The following is a 24,182-nucleotide window of genomic DNA, read 5'->3' as shown; positions in this document are numbered from 1 at the left end:
CCCTAACTTGTGAGGAACAGGAGTACGGGCTAGCTGAGGTTCTGAAATATTCTTTAACCTTGACGGGCCATGAGCTATGGCAAAACAAGCTCTGGGATTGCATTTGCCCTTTCCACAGCTGTTATCATACTGGAGAGTTGCTGCTATGAGCAGATTTTATAAACAGTATTTCTCCTCCTTTACTGTTACCAACAGATGAAATCTACTCCAAAGAAATTCTCATTATCACTTTGACTTTGCCCTTTTTGTTATTGAATTTTATAGCCTTTTCTCTCTGCTATTGCCTGAACTGCGATTAGGAAGGCTTCTGTACGTGGCTTTTTTTTTTTTTTTTTTAATTTATTATTATTATCTTTTGCATGCCAAAACTGATAATTAACCCATGAGTCAGCTGTTGAGTGCTTTGTTAGAATAGATTTTTCTTTTTCTTAAATCATTCCTCTTGGATCCCACTTATAATCATCCTTATTAATCTGTTGAGCTTTGTTATGTTATATGGAAATAAGTTCCAAAGGTTTACTGCGTGCTTGGCTCTTGGATGTGCTGACAAGTTCCCACAGAAAGGATGTGGTAGGTGACTTTAACACATTTTAAATTTTTTTCTCACTTAAAATTGTGTCATACTTTCTTTATTAGGACCAAGGCTAATACACATAGGTCAACGAGTTTGACATCATCTGCTTAATTATATAGCTTTGAAGAAGCTTCCCCCTAAAAGTGTGGCTGTAAGCAAATTGTCTGTAAAAAAACGTTACGATTTTAAAAACAGCTTGGATGCCATTTAAACCAACTCTGGAATTGGAATTTGCCCACTAGCCAGCAGGTGGAGATCTAAGTCCAATAATTACTGCAGTAACCAGCTATTTGGCAGTCCTTGATACAACTGAAGTTTTGTATAATGCAATTTAACTGAGGTTAAATTTCTTAATAAGCATTAGATGAGACAGATTAAATCTGTCTGCAGTTAAGGCCCATCTATCAGCCTTCCTTGCCAGAGATATTCTTACAGTCAATGGTCAGCTGTGTCCACAGTGCTTAGGAAAATTAAATATTCAAGAAAAAGCTAACAAAAGGAAGGGAGTTAAGCATGTAATCATCCAACATTTTCTAATAATAGACCTTGTGCTGTCAAGCATCTGAAAACAGGCTTCATCAGTATTCTATTGCACAACACAAAAAAAAAACCTGTAACAGTATATGTATACAAACTGGGAGAAGGACTCTGTGAGAGCAGCCCTGACGAGAAGGACTTAGAGGTTCTGGTTTACGAAAATCTTAACGTGACACAGCAGCACGTGCTTGCGGTCTGGAAGGCCAACAATGTCCTGGGCTCCATCAGAACAGGAATGGCCAGCAGGGCAGGGGAGGTGATTGTCCCCCTCTGTTCTGCCCTTGTGAGGCCCCGTCTGCAGTCCCGCAACATGGAAAAGATATGGGGCTTTTGAAGAAGGTCCAGAGAATGGCCATGAAGATGATCCAAGGGCTGGAGCACCTCTCCTATGAAGATAAGCAGAAGGAACTGGGCTTGTCCAGCCTGGAAAAGAGAGGGCTGCAAGGAGACCTTACTGCAGCCTTCCAGTTTATAAAGAGAGTTTATAAACATGAGGGAAATCAACTTGGGCAATCTGGGCAACCTGATCTGGTATTTGACCTAGCGGCTGGCAGCCCTCTCTGTGGAGAGGGGGTTGGAACTTGATTCTTCAGGTCCCTTCCAACCCAAGCCATTGTACGATTCTATGAAAAAATACGTAAAGCCAGTCATCCAAATACCCTATTTTGACAAGTTTTGAGTCTTTTCATTCCTACAGAATTATAAATGTGATTATGTTCCAGCAGATATAGGAATGTCCTTAATGCATTCCATCAAGACAATCACAATATTCTGTTTTGCCATTTAAAAAATTATGAATCTATGAAATTATTACAGAAACTAATATAGGAAGTCATCTTGGATAGCAATAGTATTTTGTGATAACAAAAACCAAACTGCAATAATGTCTCCTAACAGTTCTCCACTACAGAATAATAACAATATCCCTATTTAGCAGGAATAGAAATGTGAACAATTACTGTACTACAAGATAAAGCATAAAATTTAGGGCAATGTTGTTGAACATTTAAAGTCATTTCTTTGCTTTTATTTATGCTACTTGATATAAGGTCACGTAAACCAATACTGAAATAATAGGGCCCATATGATTTACCTACATCAACTTAATTTTAACTCTGAAACCAACTGCGTATTGTAACTATAACTGTACACATAGGCAACTTATATCAAAAGACTGTTCTTACCTGAATGCCCTTTGAACAAGTCAGGAATAAACAAAGATTATACTTTGAACAGTTTTGCCACTTAAATCATCATTCTGTTAAAAGGAATCACCACAAAATGGCCTAGGCAGTAAAACACATCGCAAAGAAGCAATCCAAGGACCTTAAATACTTCCTGCGGGGTGAAAACTCAGTAGCTTCACTCTTCCTTTGGTGCTTCCTGTGATAGCTATTGGTGCCTCTTGAAAACCTCTTGGTTTGCAGGCGATGGGTTGAAAATACAGCTCCAAACAACTTTCTTCCTCTGCTGTTTACCTTCCCAATGCTCCAAAAGGGAAAAATGTTGCTGCTGTTCTCCTGCTGTGTTCCTGGCTCTTTCACCATCTCTTTCACTTGAAATTCCCTGCACATCCATAGGCCATTTGCACACATGGGAAAACTGAGTGGAGATCTGCCCTAGTACAAAAACACCAGGGGGGTTATGCAGAATCAGCTCAACTTTCTGCTGAGAACCAGGAGCCAGAAGGGAGTAGTGTCTCCTCTTTCCCTCCAGGCACCTCATTCTCAGTCGAGGGCAACTGACTTGTGCAATTTAATACCCACAGCACTTTTTGGTGCTTTTTGCCTACCTGTACTAGTTTGGAACGTGTGCCCATGAGGTCCTAGGTGCTAGGTCCTGGTTTACTGAACAACAAATGCCAGTTCTTTTGAGTCTTATTTATTCCCTGTCTCTCAACAGAAATGCACAGCATTTTATAAATAAACTAGCACATCAAAACTTGGGGTGTTTGTCATAATTTTTGCCTCATAGGCTGCTGGAGGCATTTGCCTTTGCCTCTTGGCAAAAGTGATCTTACAGCTAGAAAAAACATATTTTGGTTACTTATATGAAAAGAAAACAAATGCTAGAATGTCAGGGGATGACTCAGAATGTGACCTTGCTTGTTTTATTTCAACGATCCTCATTATGTCATTACTTGTACTGAACTTTCACAATATTTATTCAAAATTTGCATTAACTCTCTTTTTCTCAGTTGAGTGTTAAATAAATGATCAATTCACAGATAACTGCTGGAGTTAAAAATGATGGCAATGTGTACTTGACATAATGGATGTCAGAGAGATACAAAAACAGCCAATAGTCATAACTAACATTCAATCACCTATAACCCAACATCAAAGAGGAAATTGTTCTGAGAGGATAACTGCAAACGTTGCCCTGCGTCTGTTTCAGTTCAATGTTTCATTAAAAACTTGCATTCAGCAACCCTACTCTGTGGGGCTTTACACAGGGCTTTTTGCCTAACTGTACTTGTTTAGAATTTGTGACCATGAGATTTTAGATGCTGGTCTCTGGTCTGCAAAGAAAGCAGAAGAGCAAGCTGAAATTGTGCAGTAAATTTGTACCATCTAGAGCTTTCAGAGGAGGTCCTGTGCATGAAACTTCTGGTGCTAAGAGGATCTGAGTTTTAAGACATATGCATAAAGATCACTAATTTTTACCAGAATATCAAGATGATTTATAAAAGTTTACCCAGCACGAAGCATGGCTTCTGAGTTCAACAAATTTTCCAGAGTCACAGAAGTGGTACATGCTCCATTTTTGACTGAGGAAAGAACCCTGGATGCACCACCAAAAGCTAAACACATCATATATCTTGAACCCTCTCATTATTACAATCTGAATTTAGAATGGAGTTTCTCAGTTGCATGAACTTCAAATAAAGCACAAATAACACTACAGTAGATTTTTAAAGTAATTGGAGGATTAACCAGAATTGAAACACCTGGCAAACTGGAGAAGTAAAGAAACATGTTCAAGTATCAAGTATCATACTGAACTATGGATAAAGAAGATGCATCACCTTTTTGGCCATAGCACTTTAAACAGATATGGCAATCAACGCCTTGCCTTCAAACAGTTAAAATCTGAATTAAAAAAAGAGATGGATGAAAACTTGTCTACGTACCAGTTTCTACCAAAAATTATGCAGATTACACCAGAACATAAGCCTGGTATGAATTAACAACATCAAGGAAACATACATAGGAATGCAGCCTCTGAGACAGATAAAGTCGCTCACCTGCACTACTAGGAAATGATAGGCTTTGGCTGTTGCAGTATCTGCTGTCAGTATTGCTCTCAGGCTAAATGGAAAGAGTCCAGAGAAAGGCAAAGATAATCCTCAGCAATCTAGAAAATATGACTTATTAAGAGAGACGGAAAAAATAAGATACTTTACTTGAAAGTGAACAGTCAACTGACCTGATACCAGTTCTCAAGTACTTAAAAGTTGTTCTCCCAGTGTGAACTGCTCAGAATAAAACAGAAGAGGGTTAAAGCTGTGACAAGGAAGTTTCTGGCTAGCTATTATGAATAAGAAGAGTACTGAAGCACTGGCTCTATAATAAACTGTGTGACTCTGCATTGCTGGAGATTTAAAACCAGGCTGCTCTACTAGAAACGTTATAGAAAGATGAGTGAGGCTGAGGGGATGAGATAGGAGATTCCTGACAATTCTTCCTAGTCCCTTCTTCTCATGCGTCCAGCATATAACGCGTTAGCAGCTCAAGTTCTTCAAAGTGGACACCAAAAAGTTGTCTTCATCCCCAGGGCTAAGGGGATTTGAAGCCAAGACAGCTAGGCAGTCAGAATTATTCACTGTAGATAAAGAATCAGGTGTATACAAGCAGGTAAAGATGTTTCTATACAAGACTTAATTCACTGAGGGCTGTGAAAAAAGAACCATGGGCGCTGCAGGGGAAAGTACTACGACACCATGGAGCACCTGGCAGATCTTCCAGAATAAGAGGGAAATAACTCTCACCAACTGCCCATACTGGACAGTAGTAGTGAATTTAAGCCAATGAACAAATACAGAACTCACATTAAGTACAAATTTGGAAGCTGTTTGGCACAGAGAAGGGTCTAACAAAATCAGTAATTGGTTTTAGTCTTCTGCTGGGAGCAACTGAAGCATGGACATAAACTAGACAGCAGTAGTCATTCTTCAAAAAAGCAGCAACCACCAAGCTCAAACAAGTTGAAATGGCAGTGGATGCAGAAGTCAATCCTACCACAATGCTTTTAAATACTACAAAATGGAAGAGAAGGATGTTTTTCTGTTTATTAGTACAAATGTGTGTCACTTAATTCTGAATGAAAGTTGTACAGAAAAAGGCTTGAAAATACACAATTAGAAATATAAATAACTTTCAGAATGGTGACTTTTTTTTTCATCACTGAAAATTGTTCAGACACGATTTTATAATTTTGAAAACCAAATCATCTCTATCAATAGCGTATTGATAGCTTTAAATGGCTCACCTGGATGCATTAAGCAACATATCTCTATCATTTTCTTGGCCACCATCCCAGTCTTTTTTATATGTACAGAAATATTAAATTCGTGTCCAGAAACTACTTAGTTTTCCAATTACTGGTAGTTTTGATGACCCACTCTACGAATCTGCCCTAGCATATGGGCATATCGACTATCAAGCTCTGAAGTTAATACTTGTGGGAAGTAGCAGGCTAACAGCTCTAGAAACATTACATTCAAGATGTTTATGCTTTTATGCTAATTATGAAATCCAATTATAAAAGAAAATTGGAAATATCAGTTTTCACAGAAGCAGAAAAAGCATAGCTACTTTGGCATTGCAACATCAAGTTTATGGGACAAGATTTGGTCCCTTTTATCTAGGGAGGCAGGGGCCAAATTCAAGTGAAAAGTTGTGAATCCAATGTGAATCTGCTCAACCCAGCTCGTACGTAGGAATCAACTATTTGCCCAAATGACTCCTGTGAGGTTGGAAAAATCGTATCAGCAGCAGATTTTATACTTGATTTTTTTAATTCTAAAAGATCATGCTCTGTTTAGAGCTCTCTCTTCTGAGCTGGCCTTCAGAGAAAATGTACTGCTTGTATAGAACCTCTACACAAAAAAATCTACTAAAGGCAGGAGAAAACACTGGAATATTCATATCTTCACTCATAAATGCTGTGTATCACTGTTAGCATTTTTCATTGATAGAGAATTCTGAAATTTTCATGGGGCCACAGTTGGACAGCAGTTTGTAAAAGCTATTGTTATCTCCACTACCATTTCTTCTACAAACCATTGCCTGTCAAAACAATAAATCAAGACCCCAAATTGCACAAACTCACACTGGCTGGCAACTGCTTTTCTGTAGAATAATGCCTTTGCATCAAATATTCCTGAAGCACAGTTCAAAACAATAGATTATACTCAGGCTGTAAAAAAAAGAAAAGAAAAAAAGATGATTGTTTCTGGTTGTGAGAGGTTTTATGAATAAGTTTATAGGCAGAAATCAGCCATAAAAGACACAGACTATAAAGCACTGGGAGCTATAGAACAGAAATCTTCGTCCTTAGCTCTTTCTAAATTTCAGAAAATGATCATAAAATTGTAAAAGTACTTGTCAGATTTGAAATGCAGTCTATGCAAAGAGTTTCTTTGTACTATCATGTTGTTAAAAATATGTATAAATACTGAAAGCAAGGAATTGCAGAAAAATGAATATTTCTAAGCTAGAGTATAATAAATTGAAATAAAAGAGCAACCTGACAACAGCTTACATAGTAATAATATGATTGTAAAAATGCAAATCAACAGAAAGTGCCAGGCAATCTAACGCACAACTGATCATATTAAAGTCGTGTTTTATATTGAAGGCTGACAGTCTGTTAGGCAAGAGAACAATGCACTAATTACCTAATATCATTGACTGAGGAGATCCAAAATTTTATTAGAATCACAGAATTGTAGGGCTTGGAAGGAAGCTCTGGGGATCACCAAGTCCAACTCCCCTGCTATAGCAGGTTCCCTACAGTAGGTTGCACAGGAAAGAGTTTAAGAGGGAGACTCCATAAACTCTCTGGGCAGCCTATCTTCTGGCAGAAGTACATCCATAATACATGAATGCCACATACTAATGTGAAACCTCAGTCCTACAACCTTGGCTGCACTTGTAGCCTTAGGACAGTGAAGCTTTTCTATTCCTATTTCATAGAAGGGAAACAGAGTACTAAGAACTAAAATCTCAAAACAGGTCACAAAAAGTCTTCCAAACTCATTGGCTAGCAGAGTATTTGCCAAACTATTCCTCTGGTCCTTAGCTAGAATTATATGACTCTCCAGCTTTGACTGTTTTTTGGGAGGTTTGGAGGTGACACCAGAATGCAAACAAGGAAATATAGAAAGGAACCCTTCAAGAGCAAGTAGTATTCATACACGAAAACTCCATGCTTGGAGTTTTCCAGATGCTGGAAGGTTTGGTATTCAGTAAGTGGCAGAACACTCATCTCATTTCCATTCTGAGCTGCAGTTCCATAGCAATGCTGTCAGGTCTCACTCACACCTCTCCCTCCATACTGTATCATGAAGATACACCTCAACCAAAACTGCTCTGAGGAGCTGTGCAGCCCTTCCTATCCTAACCTATACTAGTCTTCTCCATTATGTGATTTTATTGAAATAGTTTTTTTGAGCTGAATTGTTGATGTTTTCTTAACCAGTTGCTGATGGCACCAAAGGACACTGATGCCTGTTTTCAGGCAGGATACATGATAATGTGAATCAATGTTATGTAAGCGCTGCCAGGAAATGAAGATCAGTTCCCCAACAGGCTTGAGCATATCAAAGTCCTACTTAAAACTTCCATAGAACTTTTAGCCTAGACAGTCTAGTAGATCATATACACTAACATGCTCTATATCACAGTCCATTATGGTAACAAGGTTACCCTACTATTTTAAGTGGCAATTGCTTGGGTTGGGTTAATTTCTCCAGAGGACAGTGCATTTTGCACTGCAGAAGGAGAAACGGCAACATCAGAGCTTGTGAGCTGTGCCCCAATCCCTACCATGGCAGAGAAACAAGCCAATGAAAGACACAAGCCATAATGAACTTTGCCACAAAGGAAGTAAACATCTTTGTTGCTCCCAATTTATAGACCAGAAGAACATTTTACAAGTTATCTCAAGTTTTGAAGAACAATCAGAGACCCTGAGATCAAGTTACTGAGCATCAGCACAGCATGGTGGTGATTTCACATTTATCTTATAAAGACCGATTCCCACAATACAGCAGAATCAATTTGCTCTGTGTCTGATACTCAACCCTAAATACATCAGAGAGAAACAACATGAATTCCCCTTCAGAACGTATCGCGGGGCTGTATGTGCATCGAAAGAGAAAAATCACTACAGTCAACTGTGATGGGCTGTAAGTGCAACAAGTCAGCTGAATACTATACAACATGTCCATTGCTACCATGGCATACAACAAAGGGAAATGAACAAGGAGTTCAGAGACTCTGCATAGAAAAAAATATATATATTTAAAGGAAAAAATTAATTCCAGAAATACTAGCTCAGATAGTACTGGAATTCAGTCAGCTCCATGCTACTGCAACAGCAAAATCCACATAAACACACTTCAGTTTGTTGGGCCAACTGCAAACACTGCTGAAGTCCACCAAAGCAGTATATTGATCATATGCAGATGGAAAGATAATACATCATTGAAATGATGCAACGACTAATTTTGGGACTTCTGCAGTTTGATCTGTTTTTATGTACATTAAGGCTGATGTGACCTTTTCTGCTGAACATAGGCTGGCATTTGAAATGAGGGGAAAAACTGAGCTGCACAGTTTTTGTATCTCATACCCATTACTTGCTGGTATTTTACTAAAAACTTTGGCTATTTTCCACTTTGTTAAGGATCAACTAAGATCTGATGCTGTTAGCAAGAAACAGAACTACTAGAATGTAAATATGTAAATATATATATACACGCCCCTACTGCTTACATAACAGTAACATAATAATTATAGTTCTGGATAAAGCCATTTCTAGTTTCAGAGTATGCACCTAAAGGAAAACAGTTCTGCCTCTTTAATTCTGTAGAAGCTGCCTCAGTCAATTAAGTTAGTGATATTTAAACGTGAGTTCTGTAACATTTATGTTATTTGTCGTAAGGAAAGTATTAAAAGCTTGAGGTGTCAACAGAGAAGGCCCTAGGAGAAAAGCAGTACTGACTTTCAATTAGAAAACAATTTCTTAACTAAGCAAAAATATTGATCATTAAAAACACTTCTACCCTTGACATTCTTGGCAATGGGTACGTCTGAGCAAACAGATTGTCCTAGCTCAGCTGGTCTTCAATCCTGCTCCCGCATGTGGGGTGGGCACAGTGGGTCCCTGTGCATGACTTCTTTTCACCCTGCACCCTTCTATGCAGATTCTGTGATGGGGAAAACAAAGGAAGGCTCTCCTTGATTTATTTAGGAATCAGGAAGATGTGCTTTTCTGTGGAGGCAGTGACTCAAATTACAAGAGATTTACACATCACATATTTTTTGTGAAGCCATTTATCTGTGTGTGTTACATATGCAGGCAGGGCAAGGTGGGCACAGACTGCTGCTATGCTGGCGACAGCAGTTCATACAGAATTGCCTCATCTGTTCTGTAGCACGCGTGAAGCCTTGTCTGCTCTATAAAGCTTTCTTCAAGCACCTCCTCTTCAGCCCTTTTGTTTTTGAGAGATGAATATGACAAACTGTAAGTGTGAAAAACTGCTGATAAACAACTCTCTAGCTGCAACAGCTAAGTTTTACTTATACACAAACTTCAAATGCTGAACCAAATTATAGGATGTATGAGGTTATGAGGTGACTTTCATTAAGCAGCAAGAAATCACAGCTGGTCAGAGGACCAGGAAGAACTGTGGAAGAGTAGTGGGACATCCAGCAACTCTGAAGCATTCTGTGATTGCATTTGCTGCATCTGTGTTGAAGAACTGTCACACTGGCAGTAAAGTACTTTATCAGCACTTAAACCAACGCAAGGTGAAGACTGATGTGCCTGGATGGGGGACTGATAGGTAAAAAGGAACAAGGAGAACACTGAAAATAAGCCACAGAATGCTGCAATTACCTACTTCTTCTCAACGTACTGGTCAACCCCTGGATAAAAGGGTCATGCTCTGCAAGAATCACATCATTTCGTTTCGAATAGTGCAGAGTCTGGGCCAGAGACACTGATTTTCTGTTGTTATTGCTTCCAGGTTTTGTTTTGAGGAGGGGAAAAAGCTGACTTTTTAAACTGTCAAAATCTGCAGTGTGGCATTTCAGACAGGAATGAGCATCACAGCAAGTCTGCCTGTCAGCCCTGCTGAGATGCACACTGAACAAGAGACCTGGAGACTCTACCACACCGTACCATGTCTGGCTGCCTGGCCTCTCTTTGCTGGTGAGGATTAACCCCAGCTGATCCTTACATGAAAATAAAAAAGAAAAAATATAAGTTACAATTTTATGAGGAGTAGACAGTCATTCCTTTGAATGAGCGGATCTATATAATATTGGTATTAGAGGCTGTCTTATCAAGAATTATATACAAATCAGCTTGACACTGTTCGGGTTTGACAGTCCAGTGTTAAAATTACAGCAATACACACACAATAGCAATATCACCCATCATAAACAAAGCATTTGCTGCCACAAATGTGGACACGTGATTAACGCACGTACTATAACAACCCTCAGCAAAGAAAATACAACTAAGATTTGTTCAGAAAGCACCCTGTGGAGTTGAGAGAATTACTGTAGTCACATTCATTGCTTTCCCAATGCCAATACCTTCTCTTAACTATGTGTCTGTTTCTTTTTTTGCAAAGCCACCAGGCCAGAAAAGATCAGGAAGTGTTACTGAGCACAGCTTGAGAATTTGACAACTTGTTGCCCTGATCTTTTTGCCAGTTTGAAGTTCGTAGCTGCTTGCTTCTACTACCTTTAATTACTGCGATGCAGTCTGCATGGAAATTCCTGGGCCTGGCTTCTTCTATTGCAGCCGCCTTCTTTGCTTGTTTTGCTTCATTTTCCCACTCTTCCCTTTATTGCTACTTACTCAAAGGGGTCGCTGGGATCAGCTCTCTGGAGCTCAGGAGGAATCGGGATTCTTTTGTAGTACATTTCCCAGTCAAAAGCTCCTCGCATGGCATCCCCTGCCTGTGCCTCGTAGCCAAAATGATTGTGGTCAATGACATCAATCATAGGACACACGATGGTTTTGTGGTTTAGTGCAATCTGGTCTGAAAAATGAAAGTAGAAAATAGGAAATGGCATGTCTAGTCAAGCCATCTGTCATATTACTGCAAAGTGAATCCCACAGGTTTTTTGATGTTTGAAGACTGGTTGCTTCGTTTCCTGTGGCCCCCAAAACATTTCATTTTTCAAATCTGTATCAAGCCTTTGTCTAAGCGGACTTAATGCAGTTGGGCAATGATTAGAAGCATTTACAGTTCTTTAAAGGGAGGCATAACCCTCTGAGACCCACAGGAGTCCAGTCATCTGTATCTCTGTCACTTTGCTAGTCTGAGCTGTCCCCAATCTGTCAGCTACGGAACAAGCCAGCAAGCAAAATGTAAAAATACTCCTTCAGCTGTGGGGAGTGTGTATGGCAAGCTCCTGTGAAAGAGATTCGTGTTCCCAAATGCAAATCTCAGACTTCGCAACCATTCAGCCCCTGCTCTGTAGCACTGGTGAACATCAGCTCCGAGATCAAAAGCTAAAATTAAAGGCAAATTCCAACACGAGGAACAAAACAGGGCTGCCATCATTTTTGTGCCTTTCTTGGCAGTACAGAAAAAGCCTTAGAGCATTATTCTCACTCACCTGTTTTATGAAGAAGGGAGTTTCAGTTGACTTAAAAAAAATGGAGCTTTGAGACTAAATCAAATTCCCGTCTCTAATATAAAAGCAGTGTGGGCATGAGCCTGCCTTTGGAGAATCCTATTGCTTAATCCCTTAGAGCTTCCCAGAAAAGAAATAAAAGGGAAGAAGATATGCCAACTGCAAGAATTAGGCAGAAGAATCATGTTTTGAAGTGAGGAAGTACACGAAAACATTGTAGCTGCACTGGAATTAAAGAACAGCAGAAAAATTATCCATGAAACCTTGAAAAAACAAGGTCTCAACATTGTAACTGTAGTAAAGCTTTTTCTCCAAATGATATCCTAGGTTCTCTACAGAATGTAATACATTTTCTAAGCCTACGTGATTTTTTTTTTTTTTTTAATAAGGATTAGATTTCAGTAGTGCTTGGAAATATCCTACAAAAAACCCCAAATATCAGAGGAGGAATGTGTAACGAACACTTAGATAGTAAGGCAGGACTTTTTAGCATGATTATTACTAATGTAGACCTTGTTTCCCTGTTTATGTAAGACTTAAATGAAAATTATATATATATATATATATATATATATATATATATATATATGTTTTAGCAAAACTTTAGTAGCTTTTATATTTATTCTCAGCTATTGTTAAGAGACGGTCCAAATGGGGGAACAATGCTGACTGCTAGTGAGAAATAGCTGTGCCTGGAAGATTTACATCCTACATCTTGAACAGTGAAATAAATTTAAAGTGCAGCTCTCACAATATTCTAGGAAACTCTTCTGAGAGATAATGGCTGCATTACTGTTGCAATTGCCAAATATAATTACATTCACTGATATACTATGTAGTGCTATCGATAATCATCATGTAAGGTCATTTTTATATAATCTCTTTCCTGTGATGGTCCTACTAATAGTTACAGGGCTTACGATAATCTGTCTCTGATCCTTGTTTTGTGAACTGATTGGAAATGAGAAACGAAAGGGGGTTGATTTGGCTGGTGTGGGTCAAAGGTAGACTCATAATACATTCACATCTTTCTGTTTAAGAGCTGCTGTCTCTAATCAGGCTGAAGGATTGGAAGCAAGCAAAGACAGCCAGAGATACAACTGTTTGAGCAGTGCTCAAACTCAAACCCCACCTTTCTCCCTACAGGTCTGCAAGACTTTTGCAAGCAGGATGGTGCTAACATGCCTGGTCAGTGAGGAACCACAACAAAATCTGGACTTTTGAGGAAAGTAAGGTGCTAAGTTACATATCTGTGTGCACCTCTTTCAGTATGCCTGAAATAATGAATTTTACATACAGGCTTCAGAGGCTTAAATGTAGCCTGAATATGAATTCAGGAAACAGATAAAAGTGCTGTAGGGGCAGCTTATGTTCCCCAAGAGTACTGGTATCATAGCTTTACAGATGTGAACATGCTGCTGTCTTTGCCACCCACTGCTCTCTATCCCAACTGCTCCTAATGTAAGACATGCCTGCATCTTTCAGCTGGTTTGCCCCTCCGTTTCTTACTTCAAGCCCATAGCAACTGATTTTTGCACTACACTGGAGTCAACCACAGCAGCTGGAGTCCAAATCACAGTTCTCCTTCAGCTAACTTCACAACTTCACACTACTGAGAAGTGATACCAACCAGCTGTGTTTGCCAACATTTTTACATGGCTACAGCTGCCTGCTCAGTGACCAATAGACAAAACTCCCTGAGATCGCAGTCTTGGAGTGGCTGATCTCAGTTTGGAATGCCATTTAAGCTAACCAAATAAACTAAATAAAGCTGAAAGAAAATAAAGAAAAGCCATTTTGCAGCCATTTTAAGGGAAAGAAAAAAAAAAAGGGCTGTAACTGAAATGAATATATTTTTTTTTCCACAGGAAACACCTATGGCTGAGTTATTTAAATATCTTACAAGTACTGAAGTAACTCAGTCTTCCTACGGCCTAAAAAGTGATAGTCAGTTCTAAAAGTGTAAGCTAGATGCCTAAATAACTTTGAGAACTGTCTTTAAGTGATTCTTTTTCCTTCTGTCCTTTATCATGCAAGGACTCATTTCGAGAAGAACTGGCACTACTCTGGAGCAGTACAAGTTATTGCCCCTCTCAGCGAAGACTGGCAATCTTCACTCCAGCTTGGAGTTGAAATGGGCTCTTTTTGAGGACTTTTCTCTATGTTCAACAGATGAAAATTAGAGTTAAAATAGGGCAGCTTCTGTTTTGATTTCTTTGAACAACATGCATTCAAATGCAGTGCTGTATGAATCACAAGACAAATCTTTAGATAAACACTTGCAACTATCTATATCTATCTATCTATATCTATCAGCTTTATTATTATTAGTTGCCAACCACCCAATGGTTCTGAGAAAATACCCTCTTCCCTTCTGGGAAACAGGGCACAAGGCATTCTTACACTGTGTGTTCATTCTCTATTTGCCCTCCCTCATGTAATGCTCTTACTCTTTTCTTTAAAATCAAGCCTATTGAACTCGGGCTCCTGTGTTCCTCAAGATTACTTCCTAGATTCTCTGGCTGGTTTGCTAAGGGTATTTCCACTGGAAGCAGACTGAGAAAGTTGATGTTGCACTTGAGACTTGGATAGAACAGGGGCTTGGTCCCTGAGAAAGCTTCTATCATCTTTTCACTTTTCTTTCTTAAGGCTGAGGGTTGAGATCATCAGTGCAGCATCCCTGTGAATTTAGCTGCTATTATGAATTCCTTGTGACCATTCTGTTTAGCACTACTTACATGGTGAAACCCAGCTAGATGCATCTCTGCTTTAGACAAGAAAACAGGAAAAGGAACTGTTTTTGCAATTTTCCCATGTCTAAGCTAGCAAACCAGGAGGGTTAAATCTCATCTGCAACAACTTAGCAAAAGATTTCAGCAGACAAGAGTGACAATCTTCATGATTTTTTTTTTTACATTAGTAGTGATGTACTGTGCACCTCGGGGAAAACCCAGAAGGTAAAGGTAAGCTGTATATGTGCACTCCAGGGTGTTTAACGGCTATCTGTCAGGGCTGCCTGTGGAAGGAGTATTGAAACTCACATTTCCCTCTGCTCCTTTATGCCATTTGGGCTTTACATGAAGACAGCGAGGTTACTGCTAAAAATGCTGATCTTGTGATTAAGGGCAGCGTGGTAACAAATGGAGAGACTGTAAATTGATGTGGAAGCTAGAAAGAATGTAAATTTGGAATTTTGTAATTATCCTTCTACTGATCTGAAGAAAAACAGTTAATATTTCTGTTTTTTGGTCTCAAGTGATTGTTCATTAGCAGAACAATGTCTCTTCCTGGCTGTAAATGTTTATTGGCTTACTGTATGGCCAAACCAGGCCTAGGAACAAGATTCACGAAACAATAACCATTAGGTGATGAAACGCTTTCCTGTCATACCCTTATGACATATTCTTTTAATTAATATAAATTTCCTTAATAACAAATTCAGAAGTTTTATTTAGCTTTGCTAGCAGAAAGCACTCACTTTCATAAACTTTGTATGTAGTCAGGAGGGCTGAAGAGGGGACATTGTTTCCTAAGTGAAATCCTAGACTACAACAATTGATTCTTTCCATTTCTTTGACTAATGGAGCTTTGCTGGGTGCAGCTGGAATCCAGCAAAGCAGTCAATAGCTAATCATTCTCTCTGAGCTTTCTATTGTGAATGTGTTGTTATTGGATTTAACTCTGAAGTCCTAGATGCATTTACAGTGAAAGCTGTTTTAATGGAATGTGGAAGCCTAGGAAGGAGTATGAAAAATGCATAACAAAAGTTTTCAGGTGTATGGTAAAGGAATAGCAAAATAATCGATTTAGTAGTGCATTTAGTAGTAGTCTTAACACAATAAAATGTAACTCTAATGTAACCGATAGGCCAAAGTGTCACTTCTTAGTCTCACTAGTTCATTTGTTGCAAAAAAACCCCCATAAATTGGAGCTGCTCAGGTTTCTCTGAGTTCTCTCTCATACTGCCTCTTTAGACACTGCGGTGCAGCTCCAAATGCTTCTATATATTGTATGTCCTTATTGTGGGTGCTGGCCTGGACTGCTTAAACTGTGCTATATGCTGTACTTTTAATGGCTGATGAACACTCAGACACTTACTAAGCAGGGGAGGCAGCCAATTCACGTTGACTTCGCAATGGGAATCCAGAAATGTCAAGACTTCTCCTCTAGCCAGCGAGGCTCCTAGCAGTCTGGTCCGAATGAGCCCTTCTCGTTTCTTGGTACGTACAATCCTCACTTTGGCAAAACGGACCATGTATTCCTCCAGCTTCTCTTTTAAATGTTCTAGAAAGAAGGGCAAAAAAAGTGTCAGTTGTGCCAAGCCTGGAGGAGCCAACAGAAGGACAGGTTGGCATACAACCTGCAAGCTTATCCACTTCCATCTCTTGTCTTTTCAAGACCTCCAAAATCTGCCACAAATCCTCTCTGAGATGGTTCAGAAAGTGCAAATGCTGTGTTTTATCACCCAGAGGAAGACACTGACTCTCTGGACCTTTTACTGCAGTTGCTACTGGCAACCTGCCATCTGCGATATAATCACGGCCAAAACAACTGCAGGATATTCATGCATCCTCTGGTTCCCGCAGCCCAAGGCCACATAAATATTCTGGCATACTGTTTTATAAAAAGTGTCCATTCCAAGTGGACTTGCTATTACCAACTAATTATCATGAAATGCATATAGAAAGCAATTTTTAAAAAGTAAGCATTAAACTGGTGCAATTAGATTGTTTTATTAACGAGAAGGGAACCAGACATAAAGATGTTAATAGTTGGATACCTGAATGAAGTAAATGGGCAGCTAATAAAACTAGGCTGCAAATGTACAGCAGTTGATATATTTCTTATCTGCATAATCTGGCTTTGTTTGTATCATAAAACAGCACTTCTGGGAACCTTCTCTATTCTGACTGAAAATGCACACTAAGAACCATGAAAACCAAAACCAACCACCACCACCACCACCAAAGAAATCAGACCTTAAATGTTTGGCTCTTCCTAAATGCATCTGCAACAGATATACTGATCTTTTGCCTTTGATACAACACCTCAGCTTCTCAGACTCATTGCTTTGCAAGAATTTGGTAACCTCTCTTAGCAAGGAAAGAGGGAGAGAAAACTTTTGTCTCCAATATCAATAACATGGCAAGATGCCACATTCAGTGATGCTAGGAGTTGTAAGCTAAATCTCACTGGTACAATTTTGCCAGGTTACAATTGCCTCTTGTATCAGCTACTCAATTCTTTGGACTTGTGTGGTCAGTACAGGCTTTGATCCAGACCTTACATCATTATTGATTGCACGAAGTTTGTTACAGACTACTAGAAAGTACTTTTGCAATGCCCTCAAGTGTATGCATGCATAGATTTAAAGGAAACAAGCAAACAAGACACAGCTCAGAGAATACAGGGTATCGTGTTCAAATAAAATTAAGCTCCACTGAAAAAGCTTCCTGCACATACTCCTTCTTGTCTCTGCCCCTATACTTCCTAGCTGATCAACACGCAAGACTTTCCAAATCTACCTGTGGAACAGGAAGAACTAGAAAACACTGAATTGTCGATGAATTGCTGGCAAACCTAAAACAACACAGACAAGTTACATGTGTTTAGTAGGACAGCATTGCATGGAATGCTTCTGAATGAATGAATCTCATTACACTCTAACACTGACAAGGAAGAGGTCTGAGATTTGACAAAATCAGCTTGCAAGGATTACAGACAGGCTGGGGCTTTGGAAGGGAGAAACTGAATCTTGGAAAGGCTTTGGAGACCTGGGAGTCATGACAGTGGTTTCCAGGAAAAGTATGAGATCAAGCAGTAAACAGAAGTGTGGTAAGTCTCCTGGGGTCATTGTGAAAAAACTAAGAAATATGATAAGAGGCCAAGTACGAGACAAATAATAAAGAATGATATTCAAATAAAAATCAAATGGTTTTGACTCCTGTGGTATGGCTGAATGGAGAATTCCCAGATTTTCATTTTGGAAAGAGGCATCCCTTTTTTTCATCCCAATTTGCTACTTATATTCTCAATAAAAGCCTACACAATCCTGCAGCAGTCATGATGACAAGAGTTGTACTGTGTCTTTGAATGATGATCTCTATCCGCCCAACCACATTCACATGACAAGGGCTGCATGCCACTCAGACTCATTATAGGTACCAGCTACAATTCAGTATCATGATGGGCCTGAGGTTAAATCAGGTTTTAGATCATTTTGTGCCCATGTACAGGACTGTCTAAAGCATGTATTTATTGACCTGTTTTCCTGTTTTTATGAGCTCCACTGAGGCTATCCCCATAGTGCAGGAATACAGAAGAAGGGAAATAGACCTTAAAAACAAAGATACCAAGAGTCCTTGCAGGAAATACAAGATAGACTGTTAGAGCTGTCAATCATAGAATCATAGAATGGCCTGAGTTGAAAAGGACCACAGTGATCACCTAATTTCAACCCCCCTTCTATGTGCAGGGTCGCCAACCACCAGACCAGGCTGCCCAGAGCCACATCCAGCTTGTTGTAAATTGCATCATTTTATGGCCATGAAAAATGAAACAGTTTCAAACTGACAGAATATTACATAATTCCAAAGATCAAATCTCACCTTTTAGATACCATGTCTTCTTTTACTCCTGAGACACTGTGCAAATTTCTGTAGTACCTAAGGTCATGTAACCCCTCCTCTCTGATCTCTTCCACCCACAAGTCTGAAGTTCCATCCATACTGCTATATCATGCTAAATTAGTTATTTAGTTATATGAACAGAAAAGAGAATAATAATAATAATCTGATTTATAATATGATTTGGTTGAGCTCAGACCCAACTGATGACAAACTCCATGAAATCAATGATCGTTCATAATCTTCCTTCTCTGTTTCCTTGCAAACTCTGGAAAAGAGGTCTCACACATTTTTATTATTTTTATTTATTTTATTTTTTATTTTGCCAGAATAATAGTCAAAATTCTGTAAAACGAACCATCTTCCTTCCTTCCCTTCAAATATCTATTCAGTCATTTCAGACAGAGTGTTATCTGGTTTGTGAAGAACGGCATTAAAACACCTAGCACATCTTCTGAAATCAGAATCACATGTACCAATGTTGTTTTCATGTACTCAGTCCCATGACTGAATCATTTATTTTATTTTATTACATTTTTTTTGCATTATCCTTGCGGTTCAAAGAAAAACTCATAAATTAGCAGAAGTATATAAACAAAAATTCACATCTCATTCATGCTGAATTTTAAATATATCCTCATTTAGACATATTTGGAACTAATCAGTAGGAAAACAAAATGAAGAGTTAATTTTTATAAAGCACAGACAAGTGACATTGAAAAAAAGATCATGTCTATGTACAAAGGGAAGTATATACATTATTAGAAGTAAGACCTAGATGAAGTATCTAGATTTGTTAAAACAATGACACTAATAATATTCTAACAACAAATCACAACACAGTCAAAGATATGCCAGTTAAAATACCTTATCTATTTTTAGTTCTGAGATTTGGCCAAGAAGAAAATTTGGGAAAGATATTGTTGAAAAATATGAAGTATTTAAGTTCAATATGCAACTGCAACAAATTTCTGAAAGTGAACACATCTTAAAGTGGAGAAAACGTATGTCCTTTTGGACATACAAGTCATGATAAATATATTTTTAAATTAAAGTACTCTCACACTGTATTTTCCCATACAATGTACTGTGTCACTATCTAGTTCTAATCTTACCAATCTCTGATACCATAAACAAACACAGAATAACAGTCAGTGGCAGTAGAAGAGTTGAAACATAGAATACTGGAGTTGGAAGGGACCCTTAAAGGTCATTTAGTCCAACTCCCCTGCAGCTCCATCAGAGGCAGAGCCTCATTCAGCCTGACCTTGAATGTCTCCAGGGATGGGGGCTTCCAACACATCACTGAGCAACCTGTGCCAGTGCCTCACCACCCTCACTGTAAAAGCCTTTTCCTTATGTTCCACCTAAATCTCTCTTCTTTTAATTTGAAACCATTTCTCCTTGTTCTGTCACCAAAGGCCCTGCTCGAGAGTCTGTCCTTTCTTACAGCCCCCCTTTAGATACTAAAATGCTGCTCTCAGGTTATTTTGACAATACTTATCATAATGCACAAATTTTGATTAAACTCATTTTTATCCCCAGAATAACAAAATAAACCGTCCCCTTTCACAGCACTCCAAAGATTTCCTTCTTAGAGGAAAAAAACAAGTGTTCTTTTTTTCTGATTGTACTGTTTTGCTGATCTCCAGAAGAAGCATCTCACACAGAAAACCTATGCATTGTACACACATTTAGAAGCAAGTAAACTCAGGTGCCAAAGTAAACATGCATCAATCAATGTCAGAGCAAAACTATAATTCTAAAGAAATCCTCTGAAAGAAGTTATAACAAAGTGTGTGAAATTAAAAGAAACATGAAATAAAATGGCCTTTAAATCTTCAGAAGACAACACATTAAGCCCATTTATTACCAAAGGAATCAGTTCAGGAAAGTTTACCATGATAATAAAACAAGGAGGTAGGATGGTTTCATTTATATGCTGTAATATTACATAAATTTCACTTTCAGAGTTAGGCACAAGAGAGAAGCCAGTATTTAAATTCTACAGTGAGCTATAAATGGTGCACTTTGGATATAAAGAAGCCAAAACTCCTGCCACTAGATGTGGGGAATAAATGTCTAATTTGTAATTTAAAGGAAAATACATCATACTTTTTCTTCACAGTGTTGATCAAATGTACCCATGAATCATATGTTTGACACATGCCAGGCACCTACCAGGCCAAGAGTTATCACAGGTGGTGATAAATGAAGAATAATACACAGGCAGGAGGTTTACAGGCTGTCACTGCTATGACAAGTGATGATAAAGGGCAACATTATGTCTCCTCCAGTGATAATCTGTAAACAGATTCTCCATTGTAATTACTTTGTGTGGATCTACACTGTCTTCATTTAAAGTCTGGAGAAAATTTTCTAAAGGAGTATCAGAGTCAGAATTGCCTGATCAGAGTAATTGAAACTCTACTCAAGCAGAGCACTGAGTTACTTAATTTGGTGCCCAAAGATACATTAGAAATTAAAGTTCTGCCTTTGTCAGGAAAAAAAATCATAGCAATAAAAAGTACAAATGTAATGCTTCTCTCCTGTTGTGCTGTATACAAGGAACATTTCATCATCACACCAGTACCCCTTGGCAACATGTGCTGTGTGACAAGCAGTGTTCCTTCAAAGTTATTGAGAAGATGTGAAGAGAGACTTAAAAGATGATGTGAAAACTGAAGCTGTTTTTCAGGGCTTTCTTGACTGCAGTAAGGATCATGAAAGAGAAAAGAAATACAAAGAAAAAGCCTTTTCTTAAGTACCCCTTTCTGGACAGTCCAGTAGGTCCAATCAGATCCATACTTGTAACACAGCTAATTCTCCTCACCTCCGTTGTACCTCCTGTTTCTGCCCAAAAGTTCAGACAATTTATTATAGTATTGTTGTAAGCTATCAACTAATTATGTTCATAGGCTCATAGAAGCACAGAATGGCTCAAGTTGGAGGGGGCCTTGATCATCTAGTTCCAGCCCCTCTGCTATGGATCAGACTGTTCAGGGTCCCATCCAGCTTGGCCATCAATGCCTCCAGAGATGGGGCATCCACAACCTCTCTGGGCAACATTTTCCAGCACCTCAACACCCTCTGAATAAGAAATTTCTTCCTAACATCTAACCAAAATCTCCCCTCTCTTAGTTTAAAAACACCCCCCCCCCCCTTGTCCTGTTGCTATCAGACTGCATAAAAGTCAGTCCTCCCCTGTGTATAAGCTCCCTTCAAGTACCACAAGGCCACCATGAGGACTCCCCTGGAGCCTTCCTTCCTCCAGGCTGAACAATCCCAACTTCCTCAATCTTTCTTCATAAAAGAGACGCTGCAGCCCTTTCATTATCTTCATAGCCTTCCTCTAGACCCACTCCAGCAGTTCCACATCATTCTTATACTGAGGGTCCCAGGCTGAGACTCAGAACTCCAAGTGGGGCCTCACAAGGGCAGAGTAGAGAGGGACAATCATCTCCCCATCCCAGATGGCCACTTCTGATGCAGCCCAGAATAATGTTAGCCAAGAGCACACTGCTGGCTCATATCTAGCTTTTCATCCATCAGAACCCACAGGTCCTTCTCTGCAGGACTGCTCTCTAGAAATTCTCCAAGTCTGTACTCATATCTGGGATTGCAACATCTTGTGCTTGGCCTTGTTACCCCATAGTGACTTCATTAGATTCTGGTGTGCTCACTTTTTGAACATGTCAAGGTCCCTGTGGATGGTGTACCTTCCTTCTACTGTGTCAACTGCACCACTCAGCTTGGTTCCATCAGCAAATTTGCTGGGGGTGAACTCAGTCCCACTGACTATGTCATTGATCAACATGTTGAAGAGCACCATTTCCACGACAAGCCCCTGGGGGACACCACTTGTGACCATCCTCCACCTGGACATAGAGACATTGACAACAACCCTCTGGCTATGACCACCCAGTCAGTTCTTTATCCACTGAAATGTCAAGCCTTCAGGTTCACATCTCTCCAATTTAGTGACAAGGATGTGGTGTGGAAGCATGTCAAATATTCAAGTAGACAACATAAGCTGCCCTTTGTCCACCAATGCCTTCACTCCATCAAAGAAGGCCACCAGATTCACCAGGTCAGGCATGATCTGCCCTTGGTGAAGCCATGGTGGCTGCCTTGGATCACCTCCACATCTCACAAATGCCTTAACAACTCTTTCCAGGAGGATCTGCTTCATGATCTTCCCAGGCACAGATGTGAGGCCCACCTTCCTTTAAGTTATTCAGGTTTTCCTTTCACCCCTTTTTGAATATGGAACTGATGTTTGCCTCTTTCTGGTCACCAGGGACTTCACCTGACAGCTAAGAGTTTTCAAGTATTATGGAGAGTGGCTTGGCAACCACATCAGGCAGTTCTCTAAGAGCTGTGGGATGCATGTCAACTGGACCCATAGACTTGCATACATTCAGCCTCATGAAGCGGTCTCAGACTTGCTCTGCTCTTATACTCAAGAGTAATACTGCTCCTCTGACCCTCACTTAGAAGTTCAGGGACAATCCACTTAATTAAGATCAGCCAAGAGCCTACAGAGCTGCTAAATGCTCTGATAAACAATCTTAATTAAATCTGATTTTTTTTAACTTTTATTTACTGATATATTTTGAGCTGCTCTACTATCTCCAACATGAACTGTATAAATGAAATACAAGAGTAACTTACAGTGGTGGAAAATGTATGCTGTCCTCTCCTGTTACTTCAGCACAGGCATTTGGAAGGAAGCCATGTGGCCAATAACACAGCAGTCAGTAATCTTAGGTCAGTAAAATAATCAAGCGACTATTTCTGTTGATGAAAATTAAAGCAGTCAAATAACTGTTTTTACATGCAGTGATAATGAGGTTCAAAAGATTTTTTCTCAACTTACTCTCTGGCCAGCACCAGAAAGCTTTGTGCCTGATATGCACAGCAAAACCTGTAAGTACACTTAAGCAACATAGCTCCAACTGTGAAAAGGATCTGTCACTGTACATCCTCTTGAGATGGGAGTATCTTCACAGATAAAATTAGCAGGCATGCCCTCCATTCCTCTCCTGAGGCTCTGAGCACGCATTTTTCTTGGAACACCTCTGCTTAATCTTTTGATGACTGAAATGCTTCTGTCTAGCTTGACAGAAAATACAAAAAGGAAATGTAGAGACCTATTATTATTTTGTTTTCTACTTTCCAAAACAGCCTTCTTCAGTACCTTGTCATTCTTTTTAGTTTCACTGACTCTATATACATTAGAATAAACCCAATTCAGACTAAGGAGAGAATATGAGGTGAACATGTGAATTTCTTCAAAGTTTCCCTTTGAGTTTGTTCCATGTGAGGGTTAGCTGGAAATGACATCTGGCTGCAGAACTGCTGTCAGTAGTGTACCAGGTCAGCTGCCACGGTTTTCTAGCCAAGTCTTGAAGACTCCAAGATGTACAATTCCACTGGTTACCTCTCTGGGTAAGCAAATCCATTGTCATCTACCCTTCTGGTGAGTAACTTTTTCCCAGTATTCAAACTGCAACTCCCAAGGCTGCACTTTGGGCTGTTGTCTCTTATTTTACCACC

The 24,182-nt window shown here is 39.4% G+C and overlaps 1 protein-coding gene across 1 annotated transcript in view; it reads right to left on the bottom strand.

Annotated features, from left to right (window-relative positions):
* GALNTL6 (polypeptide N-acetylgalactosaminyltransferase-like 6) overlaps positions 1–24,182 on the bottom strand; it is a 429,682-nt gene that overhangs the window by 68,759 nt on the left and 336,741 nt on the right. The window contains exons 5-6 of the mRNA XM_420520.8: positions 16,096–16,281; positions 11,213–11,396 (exon numbers count right to left, since the gene is read on the bottom strand). Of these exons, the coding sequence (XP_420520.3) occupies positions 11,213–11,396; positions 16,096–16,281 (370 nt within the window). The remainder of the gene's footprint in view (positions 1–11,212; positions 11,397–16,095; positions 16,282–24,182) is intronic.

Source organism: Gallus gallus, chromosome 4, assembly GCF_016699485.2.
Source record: "Gallus gallus isolate bGalGal1 chromosome 4, bGalGal1.mat.broiler.GRCg7b, whole genome shotgun sequence".
NCBI lineage: Eukaryota > Metazoa > Chordata > Aves > Galliformes > Phasianidae > Gallus > Gallus gallus.
Note: the sequence above shows the minus strand (reverse complement) of the source record. Positions and strands in the feature narration are given on the sequence as shown.